General features: G+C 44.5%; 1 protein-coding gene across 3 annotated transcripts in view; it reads right to left on the reverse strand.

The window, feature by feature from the left end:
• Positions 1-1,348: 1,348 nt before the first annotated feature.
• The window catches only part of AVPR2 (arginine vasopressin receptor 2), a 203,589-nt gene continuing 188,590 nt past the window's right edge, over positions 1,349-16,347 (reverse strand). For all 3 annotated transcript variants that reach the window (XM_040322994.1, XM_040322993.1, XM_040322995.1), the window contains one exon: positions 1,349-2,266. In XM_040322994.1, coding sequence (XP_040178928.1) covers positions 2,061-2,266 — 206 coding nt within the window. In that variant the 3' untranslated portion in view covers positions 1,349-2,060. The remainder of the gene's footprint in view (positions 2,267-16,347) is intronic.

Raw genomic sequence — 16,347 nt, forward strand, 5'->3', positions numbered from 1 at the left:
TTCATAAGCTCAAGCTATAGAAATACGGAAAGGAGCACCAGACCAAAACTGGATAAAAGGAGTTTAACCACTTAAGGACCGCCGCCTGTAGATATACGTTCACAGAATGGCACTGCTGGGCAGATGGACGTACCGGCACGTCCTGTACATCTACCCAGCCATGGGCGGCAGCCGCGCGCCCGCGACCCGGTTTCGAAGCTCTGGGACCCGCGGACCCGATCGCCGCTGGGGTCCCGGGAGCTGAAGAACGGGGAGAGCCGCGTGTAAACACGGCTTCCCCATGCTTCACTGTGGCGGCTGCATCGATCGTGCCATCCCCTTTATAGGGAGACACAATCGATGACGTCACTCCTACAGCCACACCCCCCTACAGTTGTAAACACACACTAGGTGAAGCCTAACTCCTTCCGCGCCCCCTGTGGTTAACGCCCAAACTGCAACTGTCATTTTCACAATAAAGAATGCAATTTAAATGCATTGTTTGCTGTGAAAATGACAATGGTCCCAAAAATGTGTCAAAATTGTCCGAAGTGTCCGCCATAATGTCGCAGTCACGAAAAAAATCGCTGATCGCCGCCATTAGTAGTAATAAAAAAATAAAATTAATAAAAATGCAATAAAAATATCCCCTATTTTGTAAACGCTATAAATTTTGCGCAAACCAATCGATAAACGCTTATTGCGATTTTTTTTTTTACCAAAAATATGTAGAAGAATACGTATCGGCCTAAACTGAGGAAAAAATATTGTTTAGATATGTTTTTGGGGGATATTTATTACAGCAAAAAGTAAAAAATATTGAATTTTTTTAAAAATTGTCGCTCTATTTTTGTTTATAGCGCAAAAAATAAAACCTGCAGAGGTGATCAAATATCACCAAAAGAAATCTCTATTTGTGGGAAAAAATGGACGCCAATTTTGTTTGGGAGCCACGTCGCACGACCGCGCAATTGTCTATTAAAGCTATGCAGTGCCGAATCGCAAAACCTGGCTTGGGCATTTAGCTGCCTAAATGTCCGGGTCTTAACCGGTTAAGATAATTTTAACTGTTAGTAAATTAAAATTCTCTTGGACTCTTATCTGGTTTTGGTCTGGCGATCCTTTGAGTATGCATGGTTTGAGCTTTTGTCGGAAGCCCATTTTGGAAAGCCTTGTTGTGTTGAAGTTTACCTTTATCTGATTACATGTACAATTCTAAAATCTCCCATCCCTCATTATGTGTGTTCTTGGTTCAGAAGATAACACTTTTGAAAGCTTTGCCATCTCCTTTCTTTACAAGTTAATGTTTCATCCAAAAGAACAAGTACATTTTATATTATTCAGTGAGTGGATGACTTCATAAACATAATCTTACTACAAATAGAAATCATTTATACATTCATTTTCTCTTATATTACATAAATATTTAAGCAGATTTAGCTTTTTACATCATAAGCAAGTCTAAAAAGTAGTAGTAGACTCGTCAATGAGCCTAACTCAACTCATCTCCTGAACACAGGACTTAGGAACGCATAGTTATTGAAAATAGAAAAACGGATGAAGAGGTTCATTCCGGCCTGTGAAAATAGAGTAAATAACATTCTTGAGATGTCATTTAAGCAATTTGCTGTGCCTTTCATCCCGAAACATGATGATCTGCATCCAATAGACCATTATTCAAAGTAAATGTTGCTTGATAATTTGACATTGGTCCATCAGTGTCCCATATGAGAGAAGTGTTGTTGCCGACAAGTATAGGTCCTTATCAAGCAGCTTTATAGGTACCTACAGCATTTCACATCTTTGTTGCTTTCCTTGACTTCATAAGGTGCAGTTTGATCAAAGAGTCTAAAAAGAAAGAAGCTTGTTCTTATACACATAGTGGCTTATTCCTAATTTTCTGTATCTTAGATATTTTCGTGACACGGTGAAATCATTGATAAGCAGATCTGACTTTGTCACCTTTGTTTCCCTATTTATTGCCACAGATCTTCTGCTTGTCCTTTTTTTTTTTTCTTTGGGACCTCGGACTGGTCGGCACTACAGTGCCTCCATCTCCTTGTATGTCTTTGGCTTTGTGCTCAGTACAGGGACTCTTTGGGTAACGAGGTGGAACCAGTAAAACAGGAGTCTTCAGGCAGAGAGTTTTTGCGTTGTCTTTTTTTACAGACGCAGCAGCACAGGATGGCTTGGATGTCTTTGGAAACACTGCTGCTGAAGATGGTGTAGATCCAAGGGTTGGTACAACTGTTCAGGCTAGCTAGGATCATCAAAATTCTGATAGAAACTGAAAACAAGAATAAAAAAAGAATATTATACTATAGTATTACATTATGACTCAATATTATCAATATGAACTGAATAGATATGTATATGCTTTTATGTATTTGCTTTTTGTTGAGTATACCAAGGCCAAAACTTTTATTTTTTCAATTGTTGGTAGAGTGTTGATTAGAACCCTTGTCAGGTTTGGATTGCTATCTAGGTCCGATCCTGTCTACTTATCCTAGTGACCATTGTCACCAGAACATCAAATGAGGGGAACCTTCCAGTGGGGACATCTCTCACTTTATGAAGTGTCTTCAGAAGAAGTGAAGGACCCCCCCCCCCCAAATTAACCACTTCCATACCGTGCCTATTTTGGCACTTCTCTCCTACATGCAAAAATCATAGGGCCAGATTCACAGCCGAGATACGACGGAGTATCTCTCAGAGTATCTATGCGACTGATTCATAGAATCAGTTACGCATAGATATCCCTAAGATCCGACAGGTGTAATTGTTTTACACTGTCGGATCTTAGGATGCAGTACCGCGGCCGACGCTGGGGGGAGTTTGCGTCGTAAACCAGCGGCGGGTATGCAAATTAGGAGTTACGGCGATCCACGACGGTTTTTCGCGTTCGCTACGTCGCCGCTAGTCTAGTTTCCCGTCGCAAAGTTAGTCGTCGTTTTGGGTGCCTTAACTTTACACAGCACACGTATGTGCTGTGTAAAGTATGGCCGTCGTTCCCGCGTCAAAATCTAAAAATTCACATCGTTTGCGTAAGCCATCCGGGAATACGGAATTACGCTACGCGCGTCGCCGTTCGAAAAAATGACGTCACTTCGCGCAAAGCACGGCGGGTAATTCAAAAGGGAGCATGCGCAGTAGGTCCGGTGCGGGAGCGCGCCTAATTTAAATGGCACACGCCCCTTTGAATTACGCGGGCTTACGCCGGAGGCCGCCGGCGTAGGTTTTCATTGCAAGTGCTCTGTGAATCAGGCACTTGCGATGAAAACTTGCGGCGGTGTAACGTATCTACGATACTTTACGCCGCCGCACTTCTACCTGAATCTGGCCCATAATGTTTTTGCTAGAAAATTACTCAGAACCCCCAAACACTATATATGTTTTTTTAGCAGACACCCTAGGGCAGGGATATGCAATTAGCGGACCTCCAGCTGTTGCAGAACTACAAGTCCCATGAGGCATAGCAAGACTCTGACAGCCACAAGCATGACACCCAGAGGCAGAGGCATGATGGGACTTGTAGTTTTGCAACAGCTGGAGGTCCGCTAATTGCATATCCCTGCCCTAGGGAATAAAATTGCGGTCATTGCAACTTTTTATCTCGCACGGTATTTGCGCAATCATATTTCAAACGGTTTCATTAATTAAAAAATAACAAAAAAGTAAAGTTAGCCCATTTTTTTTGTATAATGTGAAAGAGAAAAAGTTACGCCGAGTAAATAGATACCCAACATGTCACGCTTTAAAATTGCGCACACTCATGGAATGGCGCCAAACTTCAGTACTTAAAAATCTCCATAGGCGTTGTTTAATTTTTTTTACAGGCTACCAGTTTAGAGGTACAGAGGAGGTCTAGTGCTAGTATTGTTGCTGGTGCTCTAACGCACACGGCGATACCTCACATGTGTGGTTTGAACAGCGTTTACATATGTGGGCGGGACTTGCGTGTGTGTTCGCTTCTAAAGCGCGAGCTACCGGGGACAGGGGCGTTTCAATTTTTTTTTTATTATTTTATTTTACTTAATTTATTTTATTTTTACACTTTTATTCCTATTACAAGGAATGTAAACATCCCTTGTAATAGGAATAGTTTGTGACAGGTACTTTTTATGGAGAGATGCAGGGTCAATAAGCTTTCCAAGCTGGAAAGTGTGAGATCCGTGAAAAAAAATTCACGGATCTCATGCTTACAGCCACGATTGCGGCTTTGTTTACATTCCGGTACCCGGGCGTGACGTCATAACATCGCGCCTGGGCCTCCGACGATTATAGAGATGACTGGTGACCATCTGGTCAAAAGTCATCTCTATGCCTCCCATCCGGCGCCAGCAGATCGTTTCTCCGTGTCTCCGATGGCACAGGAGAGCCCAGAGAAGCACCAGGTGGCGACGGGAGGGGGGACGTCCCCTCCTGTCGCCTATTAGAACGATCAAGCGGCGGAACTGCCACTATGATCGTTCTTATGGTGCACAGGATCGCCGGCTGAAGAGATGAAAGTATATGACGTCATATGTAACCCCTTTTCTACTCTTATATGATGATACTAAAAACAGTTTGGGCTTCAACCACTTGACCACTTAAACTCCCTTCCTAACAAGCTTTTGGTGCTCTCACAATTTGAATGACAATTACTGTCATACAACATTGTACCCATATGAAATATTTGTCCTTTTTTTCACACAAATAGGGCTTTCTTGGTATTTAATCACAGTTGGGTTTATTATTTTTTGCGCTATTTTTCTCGTTTCTGTTATAAATTTTTGAAAATTTGTAATTTTTCTTCATAAATTTATACTACATATCTTTGGTAAAAATAAGTACAAATTGGTGTATATTATTTGGTATTTGTGAAAGTTATAGAGTCCACAAGCTATGGTGCCAATATCTGAAAATTGATCACACCTCAAGTACTGAAGGCCTATCTAATTTCTTGAGACCCTAACATGCCAGAAAAGTACAAATACCCTCCAAATGACCCCTTTTTGAAAAGAAGGCCATTCCAAGGTATTTAGAAAGAGGCATGGTGAGTTTTTTTAAGTTGTCATTTTTTTCCCACAATTCTTTGCAAAATCAAGATTTTTTTTTTTTCACACAATTGTCATATTAGTGGGTTATTTCTCACACAATTGTCATATTAGTGGGTTATTTCTCACACACAGCATATGCATACCAAAAATTACACCCCAAAACACATTCTGCTATTCCTCCCGAGTATGGCGATACCACACATGTGAGACTTTTACACAGCGTGGCCACATACAGAGGCCCAACATGCAGGGAGCACCTTCAGGGGTTCTGGAGCACCCAGACCAATTCTGACATTTCTCTCCTACATGGAAAAATCATCATTTATTTGCTAGAAAATTACATAGAACCCCAAAACATTATATATGCTTTTTTAGCAAAGACCCTAAAGAATACAATGGCGGTCATTACAACTTTTGATGTCGCGCAGTATTTGCGCAGCAATTTCTAACGCGTTTTAAAAAAAAGTTTTGTGCTTAAAAAAAAAAACAGTAAAATTAGCCCAATGTTTTTGCATAATGTGAAAAAGATGAAGTTACGCCGAGTAAATAGATACCCAACATGTCACCCTTCAAAATTGCACATGCTCGTGGAATGGCGCCAAACTTTGCTACTTAAAAATCCCCATAGGCGACGCTTTAAATATTTTTATTGGTTACCAGTTTAGAGTTACGGAGGAGGTTTAGGGCCAAAATTATTGCTCCCGCTCCAACGTTTCGCAGCGATACCTCACATGTGTGGCTTGAACACCGTTTTCATATGTCGGCGAGAATTACGTATGCGTTCGCTTCTGCATGCGAGCACACGGGGACAGGGGCACTTTAAAAAAAAAAAACATTTTATTGTTCATTTGACACTTTTTTCCACAAAAATAAAAAATTTTGATCACTTTTATTCCTATTATAAGGAATGTAAACATCCCTTGTAATAGGAATATAGCACGACAGGTCCTCTTTACAGTGAGATGTGGGGTCAAAAGGACGACAAAGATGACAAAGATCCCCTCTTGTCTATTTGTCTTGGTGATCTTTGTCATCAGAACGGGGGGGGGGGGGGGGAAATCTTCCAATGAGGACATCAGTTTCCTCTTACTTCATTATGTGTCTCCAGGACAGAAAGTGAAGGAAAATGTGCCCCCAAAAAACGTAACCATCTAAATTAGGGGTCTCCAAAGTATGGCCAGTTTTTCTGGCCTGCAATCCTCAGACTCAGTGTAAGGTTGGCCTCTGCTCAAGCTGCTTTGCACACTCAACCCCTGGCAGGATGCAGCACAGGTTCTGCAACCCGACAAAGCTGCCCAACACCCCCCCTCACCTCACCGTGCTGTTGGTTGCTAGGACCACAAACCTGCAACTCCGATATCCCACTGCGCTGTGTATCCATGTTTTTTACCACTGTAATTTTGTGTACAACATGCCTCGGCATGGAGCCAGGAGGTGCAACAGATCTGCAAGCTGGTCTAAACTGTGAAGCACACTGATATAAATGAGAAATGTATGTGGGAGAGACCACTGGTGATACAAATGGGCAGGGGTTGTGTTTCTCTGATGAAGATATTTGCCATGGAATGACATAAATAGCATCCAAACGGATAGTTTACTGCATGATCACAATACAAGGAGAGTGCAACGTTTCGGAGTCATGCAGGGCCCCTTCGTCGGGCATGTGAATCAGTCCTGCGTGACTCCGAAAACGTTGCACTCTCCTTGTGTTGTGATCATGCAAGAAACTATCTGTTTGGACAATGAAAGAAAGAAAGTTACCGCCCCAGGTGGATTGTGTTAGGATGATCAGTATGGTCTCAGAAAATCAAGTGTGCTGGCAATGCACAAGGCAGCAAATGGAAAAAGAAAATATGGACAGCCTGTGGTGGAAATTTCAAGATGTATTTAATATGTATTGTCATAATGGCACCCAGTCTTAGTACTGCCACAACCCGCTCTAAATAGAACTGACGGGGGCAGTCTGAGGCTGGTTGAATCTCGTCTGTTAGTAGAAAATATCTTGAGGTTGGAGTGTGATGTTTGCGGCTTGGGCGTATATACGCCAGCGAGGGGCCCTCTGTGCATTTAGCACCGACGATCGTTGAGGAGGGGATGCACTCACTCCGCAAGCACACTAGTGGTTATGGACAGATGTGCGCTCTTATCTGGGTCTTGTCTGATCAGCATGGCTTGGGATTCGTAGCGTACGCCTGTAGATAGCCTCCATTCCACCTTTAATAAGGGTATAATCTGGATATGCATTATTCTATGGAACGGCGCAGATTAAGGATTCTATCGGCGATTAATATGAGAGCTTGTGATCGGGTTTGGGTGAGGGGGGGGCACTCCCTGACCCAGAAACGCCCATAAGACTTTAGCCAGCATTGTATGTATTTCTATTGTATTGTATTCATTGTATTATATTCTATTCATGTATTCTATGGGACTTCCTGTCAGAAGGAATGTCCTTATATGGTGTTTGCTGTGGCAAGGGGACATCCTATGATGACCACTCCCATGGGGGAGGTGATTAACTGGTGGAGTGATCACTTCCTGTTTGGGTGAATAAAATGAGCTGTGCTAAGCCATGAAAGGCAGCGATGACGGTGACTTGAGAACAAGCTGGTGTGAGGTCTCTTGACTTGAATGAATGGCAATGAATATATGGTGAGTGAATTTATTTAGCTTAAAGATGGGTTATTTCATTAAGACGGAGTATGTGCTTTTTAGCACAGGGCAAAATGGCGGTATGCTCTGCACAAAGCCAATTTTGCCACCACAAGCCGCACTCCTTGATGGTTGTCTTTATTTAAAAAAGGAAAAATGCACTACAAGTCACAGCACACTACACAGGAGTAAAACAGCTGTCGCATTTCGCACTATAAATGAGTGCTTAATCATATCTGCCGTTTGGACACCATTTATGTTGTTCCATGGTGTACTAGCAAATATCTTCGTTGTGACTTGAACCAGTATCCAGCTGGTTGTTTCTGCAGCACCCAAATTTGAGCGCTCATCCAGGAACGTGTGCGATGGGAATATGAAGTATTACATGTTTCTCTGATGGGGACACAAATAGGCAGTGGAGCTCTGATGTGGACACAAATGTGCAGGGGGGGGGGTTCTGATGGAGACACAAATGTGCATGGAAGGGTCCTATTTGGGGGACAAATGTGTGACAGGGGCTCTGATGGGGACACAAATGTGTGGGAGGGAACAAAAAATTGCAGGGGAGATTCTGATGGGTGATGGGAGCTCTGAGGGGGAGACAAATGAGAAAGGGGGATCTAATAGAGACACAAATGTGCAGAGGGGGGACTGATTGGGACACATATACGCAAGGTTGGGGAAACCAATTTTTGGGGAGACTCTGATAGGGACACAGCTTTATGGGGAGACTCTGGTGGGAACTAAATGTATAGGAGGGGGTTCTGACGGGACCAAAGATGCAGGGCCGCCATCAGGGGGTACAGGCATTACACCTGTAAGGGGCCCCCCCACCTTTAGAAACTCGCGGCAAAGATTATGCCCCCCCCCCCCCGTTTTTTCTGTCTGTCTGACCCCCTCACCTTTAGAAACTCACGGCAGGGGCCCTCCCCACCGTTTTTTTTTCAATTTTTTTTTTCGTCTGACATTAGCAACTCGCGGCAGGAGAGAAGACTTGAATTTACTTTTTTTTGTTCGTCAGCACCAACCCCCCCAGTCCCGTCCATCTCGTGGCAGGAGAGGAGCCCCCCCCCCCCCGGTTCTCTCCTCCAGGGGGCCCTGCCTAAAGCTGTGTAAGGGGCCCCAAAATGTGTGATGGCTGCCCTGCACAGATGTAAGCCCCATGCACACTGGAAGATTAGCCCCGTGTATAAGGCTCAATCATTTAGGAGTGAGTGGAGCTGCCGCCAGCCTGTCAAATTCTATTATTTTCCGTTTCTGCAGATTCATTTTTAAATAAGTTTTTTTTTTGGCCTGAGAACATGTGTAAAATATACAATGTGGCCCTCAAAGAGAACAAATTGGAGACCCTTGATTGAAATCACAAAAAAAAAACACTTGCATCTCATAAGCACAGTAGCAAAACACAAAGGGGCAGATCCACAAAGAGAGTACGCCGCCGTACTTTCAAATTTCCCGCGTCGTATCTTTGTTTTGAATCCTCAAAACAAGATACAACGGCATCTGGGTTAGATCTTAGATGCAATTCTTCGGCGTCCGCTGGGTGGTGTTCCCGTCGTTTTCCGCGTCGAGTATGCAAATTAGCTATTTCCGACGATCCACGAACGTACGAGTGGCCGTCGCATTCTTTTACGTCGTCTCTAGTCGGCTTTTTTCGGTGTATAGTTAAAGCTGCTATTTGGTGGCGTACTCAATGTTAAGTATGGCCGTCGTTCCCGCGTATAATTAAAATTTTTTTATTTTGTTTGCGTAAGTCGTCCGTGAATCGAGCTGGACGTAATTTACGTCCACGTCAAAACAATGACGTCCTTGCGACGTCATTTAGCGCAATGCACGGCGGGAAATTTAGGAACGGAGCATGCGCAGTCATTTAAACGAAACACACCCCCTACACGCCGATTTAAATTAAGCGCCGTTACGCCGTGAGAGGTAACTTACGACGCAAATTCTTTCTGGATTCGAAGATAAAAAAAGTTACAGCGGCGTAGCGTATCTCACATACGCTGCGCCCATGCAATTCTACGTGGATCTGCCCCAAAATATTACTTTTTATTTTGTACATTTATAATTATATATTTGAAGATATTCAAAGACTCTTCTCAGTTGGACACATTATCGGCTTTGGTAGGGTTCCGCCTCTGAACATGATGTTTCTCCTAATTAGCTGTTGCGTGTTGGCTGCTTTTTCTAACATACTTGTTATATATTTACCGGTTGACAGTAATTGATGAATGTGAAACAGTATTCATACTGCCAACCTGTCAAAATACAAGTAAATCAGGGGTATTTGCAATCGTGTTCCATTGAGTAACCTTCCCTGCCCTCAGTGTAATGTATATGACTAGCCAAAGCACATGCAAAGGATGTGCACACAGCAGCATGTATAGATATACTGTATATAAATAGTAAAGGACTTCATGTGTTCTCTGTACAGGCTCTTGGAATTTTAAGGGTCATTCAAGAGGTGTATGTGGGTTATTCTAAGAAGTTCAGGGTGAGTGTGCTGATGAAGCAAGTTACATAGTTAGTCTGGCTGAAAAAAGTCCATCCAGTTCAACCAATAAAAGGATATTTTTTATATATTATATATATATATATACATATACACACACACACACACACACACACACACCGGGCCATATTCTTAAACAAGTTACGCCGGTGTATCTACTGATACACCGGCGTAATTCGAAATTCCCGCCGGCGTATCATTGTTTTGTATTCACAAAACAATATACGCCGGATTTAGGCTAGGATCCGACTAGTGTAAGACACTTACACTGTCGGATCCTAAATGTAATTACTCCGCCGGCCGCTAGGTGGCGTTTACGTTCAGGTCTCATTTGTTTATGCAAATGAGCCTGATATGCCGATTCACGTACGAAATTGCGTCGCGTAACCGTCGCTAGCGTAGGCGTAAGGTTACCCCTGCTATATGAGGGGTAACCTTACGCCAGTCCCACGTAGGCCATGTTAAGTATGGCATCGGGTCCGCGTCATGTTTTCCTGTCGGGTACGTTGTTTTACTAAGTTGTCCGCGAATACGACTTTACGTCAATGACGCACACGTCGGCGTCATTGACGTTTTACACCGAGAACTGGAGCATGCGCACTGGGCTATTTTAAGCCCGGCGCATGCGCAGTTCGTTAGAATCGGGGGCGCGCTTAATTTAAATACAAGCCGCCCCCTTGGATTTACGCGGCCATACGCCAGGCCATTTACACCACGCCGCCCCAAACTACGGAGCAAGTGTTTGGGGAATACAGCACTTGCTCCTGTAGGTTGGGGCGGCGGAGTGTAAATGGCTTACGCGGCGCCCGCCCAAAAATTACGGGAATATGGCCCACCGTATTTATCTGCCTATAGCGCGCACCCCTAATCTAGACGTGAAATTGATAGAATTTTTTTTTTTATTACTTACAGTTTTGGTGTCTTGCCCGGCGTCCATCGGCGGCCTTGTCTGGTCCGGCGTCCGTCTGCGGCCTTCGTGGTGTCCTCCCTGCTTCTCCCGCGCTGTCTCTGAGCCGATCCCGCGCTGTGTTTGAACGCTGCCACCGACATATACCTAGCGCAGTACACTCGGGCACGCTCGGCTCCTCTCGCATAACCGTGAGGGGAGCCAAGCCTGGCCGAGTGTACTGCGCTCGGTGTATGTCGGCGGCGGCGGCGTTCAAACACAGCGCGGGAAGCGAGTATCGGCGTATATCGCGCACCCACGATTTTGCCCTGATTTTAAGGGCAAAAAAGTGCGTGGTATATGCCGATAAATACGGTATATACACACATAGAGATTCATGCATTGCAATTCAATGTATTGTCGCCACTTCCGCCCACTATTCAGATGGCTGGCCCCCTGGTGAGCGCCGGCCATCTGAATAACAGCAGTTTGTTGGTGTTTGGAAGTGTATCAGAGCCAACGGCTCTAATAGGCTTTCCGATTACAGCCTGTTGGCTCTAATCGGCTTCCAAATAGTTAACCAGGGGACGCAGGGGGTGTGTGTTCCCTGGTTAACACTGACACTCGTCTCAGCCAATCAGGTTCACTGGGTCTGGTTACCGGTAACCTGATTGGCTAAAGCGACATCGAGGGCGGGACTTGGGAGAAGACATCGAGGGAGCGTGGCTGACCCGAGAAAGGTAAGTGCTGGGGGACGGGGAAGCAATCTGGCAGCAATTATAACAATATAAAAAAGCCGCGCGGCTTTTTTATATTGTTATATTTTTTCTGTTATCACACGCTAGCCGCTGCCTGAGGACTGTGTTGTGGCAGCGCGTTTTTTTTTGTTTTATATTTAAATCTGGCAGCAATTGCTGGGTACAGTGGTGACAATTGCTGGGTACAGTGGTGACAATTGCTGGGCACAGTGGCAACGTTTGATGGCACAGTGAGGCTGCAATTGATTTTTTTTGTTTGTGCCCCCAAAAATTTTGAGCACCAACTGCCACTGATTATTGGTTGAAAAATTCCATTCTGTACTTGTGCATTGGAAGTTGTTGTTTCTACAAATGTTCAATGAAAACTTTTCGGATTTAAAAAAACAACAACAATATTCTCCTGTTTGCCTCATGCTTAGAAGTATCCAAAAAACACATGTCGGTGTTACCTTGCTATAGTAAAGGGACCAGAGTTTGCTGGTCCCTGATTCATTACGGCATATAATGGTGCCGATGAGAAAATAAAGAATACATGATCATCCTATGTTAATCTTTTGTTTTGAGACTTTTGACCATGCATGGGATTTTACAGAAACATTTATGGTCATTAGTAGCTTATTATTAAACACCAGATATTCTTCTCAAAGAGAAATTCTGTTGGAGTTCTTCCCAGTTCAAAAACATCTTATCATGCTAATGTTTTTTCCTCTGTGACATCTCATAAATTTTTACAATGTCCTCCAGCAATGCCCTGGCAACAGACATCATCTCACAATCCCACACTACAACAGATATTATCAGTCCCTCTGCAAACATTCTTATGAACTGGTCCATGACCATGAAGTCCTGCAATAACCTTTCGGAAATTTACAAACTGACTGATTAGAAGAATGGCCAATTACTGTACTAGATGTAAGCTGGCCTTACACTGTTCACATTTTGACCGGTTCCTGAAGTGGTCAAAATCCACTTAGAGGATGAGCCTGTTGACCCTTTCCTGCTTAAAGGGTTTGTAAATGTAGCGCCCCCTTACTTTCAGTATGGGCGCTACGCTAAAATTAGTGGGGAATGGGAGGGTTAGTTTACTCCCATTCACAATTCGTGGAAATTTGGGTTGTTGCCAATTTCGAAATTTGTCCTGTAGGTCAGTCTGCGCTCCGGTGGTGCGTTATCACCCCCGGGCGGCAGGTGGCGCTAGAGGGGTTCTGACAGACCCACCTTCCCCAGCAGCCAATCAGAGGAGTTCTGCCCTCGTTGGGCATGCTGGGGGGGATATATCTGTGGCAACCGCCATTGGTTTCTGAGCTGTGCGGGGCCCGAGTTCCAGGTGCGGTATCCACCTTCAGGGTACGTGCATGCATGGGCCCCGCCACCGTGGCCTGCTTCACTGAGGTTATGCACCATGCGGAGCCTCGTCCTAACATTGAGAGGGGCCCCAGCGACTTGCTGGGTCCCAACCTTCTTCTGAGGATATCCTAAGCTGGGAGCTGTGCGATGGGGGATTGGCTCGGAGAGAACCTAGAACTAGAGGTTGTCCAGGAGGCCTAGACGAACCATCGGGGATCCGGTCACCACACTGCATGACAGGTATGCTCAAGCCGTCAGTTGGTGACACTATCTGAATTGACTGGGAGGATTCACTCAACGTGATCTCACATATCTCAAATTGACAAGCCTGTGGCAGAGGCCCTGAGTCAGGCCTGTGACAGAGGTCTGTTCCTCCCAGTGATCTTTAAGTGGCGCCCCGGCTGCCTGGCCGGTGATAGTCGCCTGTCCGGGGGCACTTTACCCACCCTGATTGGGGTGGCGACTAACTGAGTTACATTATTGCTGAGAGCAGTCTTGCACTCTTTCATATCCAAGGCCTGATACTCAAGTTTCTCTACGCTCATCAACCTTTCTCTATTGTGTGCCATGTTGATGTTGGCCATGTTGGGCCTTGGAATAAAGCATTGAAAACTAATTTGGTGTCTGAATACTTGCTCTTCATCTACACTCACGGATGTCACCCCTAGACCAAGCCAAGAAGGTAACTCAATGTGCCGATCCCAAACTAATCAGCGGCTCTTTCGGGGGGTGAGCGCTACATAAAGGTACAATTTTTCCCCTAAATAGCTTCCTTTACCTTAGTGCAGTCCTCCTTCACTTACCTCATCCTTCCATTTTGCTTTTAAATGTCCTTATTTCTTCTGAGAAATCCTCACTTCCTGTTCTTCTGTTTGTAACTCCACACAGTAATGCCAGGCTTTCTCCCTGGTGTGGCGTGTCATGCTCGTCCCCTCCCTTAGACTACAGGAGAGTCAGGACACTCTCTATGTTGCAGATAGAGAAAGGAGCTGTGTGTTAGTGAGCGTCCTGAATCTCCTGTAGTCCAAGGGAGGGGGCGAGCACGACACTCCACACCAGGGAGAAAAACTTGCATTACTGTGTGGAGTTACAGACAGAAGAACAGAAGAAATAAGGACATTTAAAAGCAAAATGGAAGGATGAGGTAAGTGAAGGAGGACTGCACTACGGTAAAGGAAGCTATTTAGGGGAAAAAAAATTACATTTACAACCCCTTTAATGTTCTTTAATTGAAAGAAAATCAAAGGAGCAGGGTGGAAAATTGTTGGACAAACAGTGGCTGCGTCCAATTACATGCAGGGTATTCTGACAGTTGTCGTGAGGACTATTGCAGTACAATAGTCCAGCAGGGGAATTCACCCATCTGCACTAAATAGCATGGATGAAAAAATCTGTTCTTTTTTTTGGCCTACAGGCCAAGCTTTAGCGTAACATTGTTGACTGAGCTGCTCAATTTTAGTGTAACAGAACATAATGAGCAGAGATTGTGAGGTAGTGTTTGAATGCATCTGAAGCCAAATTCAAAAGGAATCACTTGCTAAAGCTAGTCAGACATGGAAAACCTCATCAGTACATCCAATAATTCCAACAGAGACGTAAAGCGGAGCTCCACCCTAAAGTGTAACTCCCGCTGATCGGAACCCCCCCCCCCCTCCGGTGTCACATTTGACACCTTTCAGGGGGAGGGGGGTGCAGATACCTGTCTAAAGACAGGTATTTGCACCCACTTCTGGCCACACAGTTTCGGGCAAACTGCGGGCAGAACGTCACCTCCCGTCCTCCCCTCATTGTGCTCTGGGAACACTCGGCTCCCAGTACACAGTGGGAGCCAATCAGCGGCGCAGCGCAACTCGCGCATGCGCCGTAGGGAACCGGGTAGTGAAGCTGGAGTGCTTCACTTCCTGGTTCCCTCACTGAGGATGGAGGGGGGGGGCAGCAGAGTGACGAGCGATCGCTCTTCCTCTGCTGCGATCAGCGCTGGACTCCAGGACAGGCAAGTGTCCTAATATTAAAATTCAGAAGCTGCAGTATTTGTAGCTGCTGGCTTTTAATATTTTTTTTAGTGGCACATCCGCTTTAATGAAGTGGTTGAATGGAATTTCATTAAAAAAAATATATAAATTTTTCTAGTAGAAATCTTTTTTTTAAGAAAAAATTCTATTAGATTTTTGGTTGAATGGAATTTCCCCAACAAAAACACCTTAATGCCACGTACACATGATCGGAAATTCCGACAAGAAAACCGTGCATTTTTTCTGACGGAATGTTGGCTCAAACTTGTGTTGCATACACACGGTCACACAAATTTTGCCGAAAATTCCGACCGCCAAGAACGCGGTGCCATACAAGACGTAGGACAAGCCGAGATCAATGAAGTTCAATAGGCAGTTCGGCTCTTCTGCTTGATTCTGAGCATGCGTTTTTTTTTTGTTGGCGTGTCGGAATTGCATACAGACGATTTGAGAAGCAGCTCTCAATCTTTTGTTGGCGGAAATTCACGACAGCAAAAGTCTGATGGAGCCTACATATGGTCAGAATTTCCGTTCAAAAGCTCACATTGGACTTTTGCTGTCGGAATTTCCGATTGTGTGTACGGGGCATTAGAAATGTGTTCAAGAAAAGTTCCCATCCTGCTCCTTCCAATTTTATCATCATTACATTCCAAAATAAATCACCAATTGTATTCTTCAGCCTAGGTTCACACTGCTGCGAATTCAAAATCGCGGTAAAATGCGCGATTTTACCGCGATTTCGGCCGCAATTTAATGTAAATCGCGGCCCGAAATCGCAAAAAGTAGTACAGGAACTACTTTTTGAAATCGCAGATGCGGCGTCGCACTGATTAGGACAGTGCCATTGCCGACAATTGCCGCCGATTTGAGATGCGATTTGACATGTCAAATCGCATCTCAAATCGTTCCAAATCGTACCCAGTGTGAACCAGGGCTCAAGACTAGAAAATTGATGAATGCTCCAAAAACTAAATTTTTCTAACATTCTACTAATAAATGGCCACGTGTTTGGCAAAGGACGTGCGTTTTTATTGAGTTTTAGTGGTTTAACCTTTGGTGTGAAAACATTCCCAGGTGTGTCTCATTCAGCATTGCTGGATAGAATGACCTTCCTGTATGAAATGCACCCTCTCAACCCAGATATATTAAAATAGATCTCCAGCAG

The sequence above is a fragment of the Rana temporaria genome, chromosome 9 (assembly GCF_905171775.1).
Source record: "Rana temporaria chromosome 9, aRanTem1.1, whole genome shotgun sequence".
Taxonomy (NCBI): domain Eukaryota; kingdom Metazoa; phylum Chordata; class Amphibia; order Anura; family Ranidae; genus Rana; species Rana temporaria.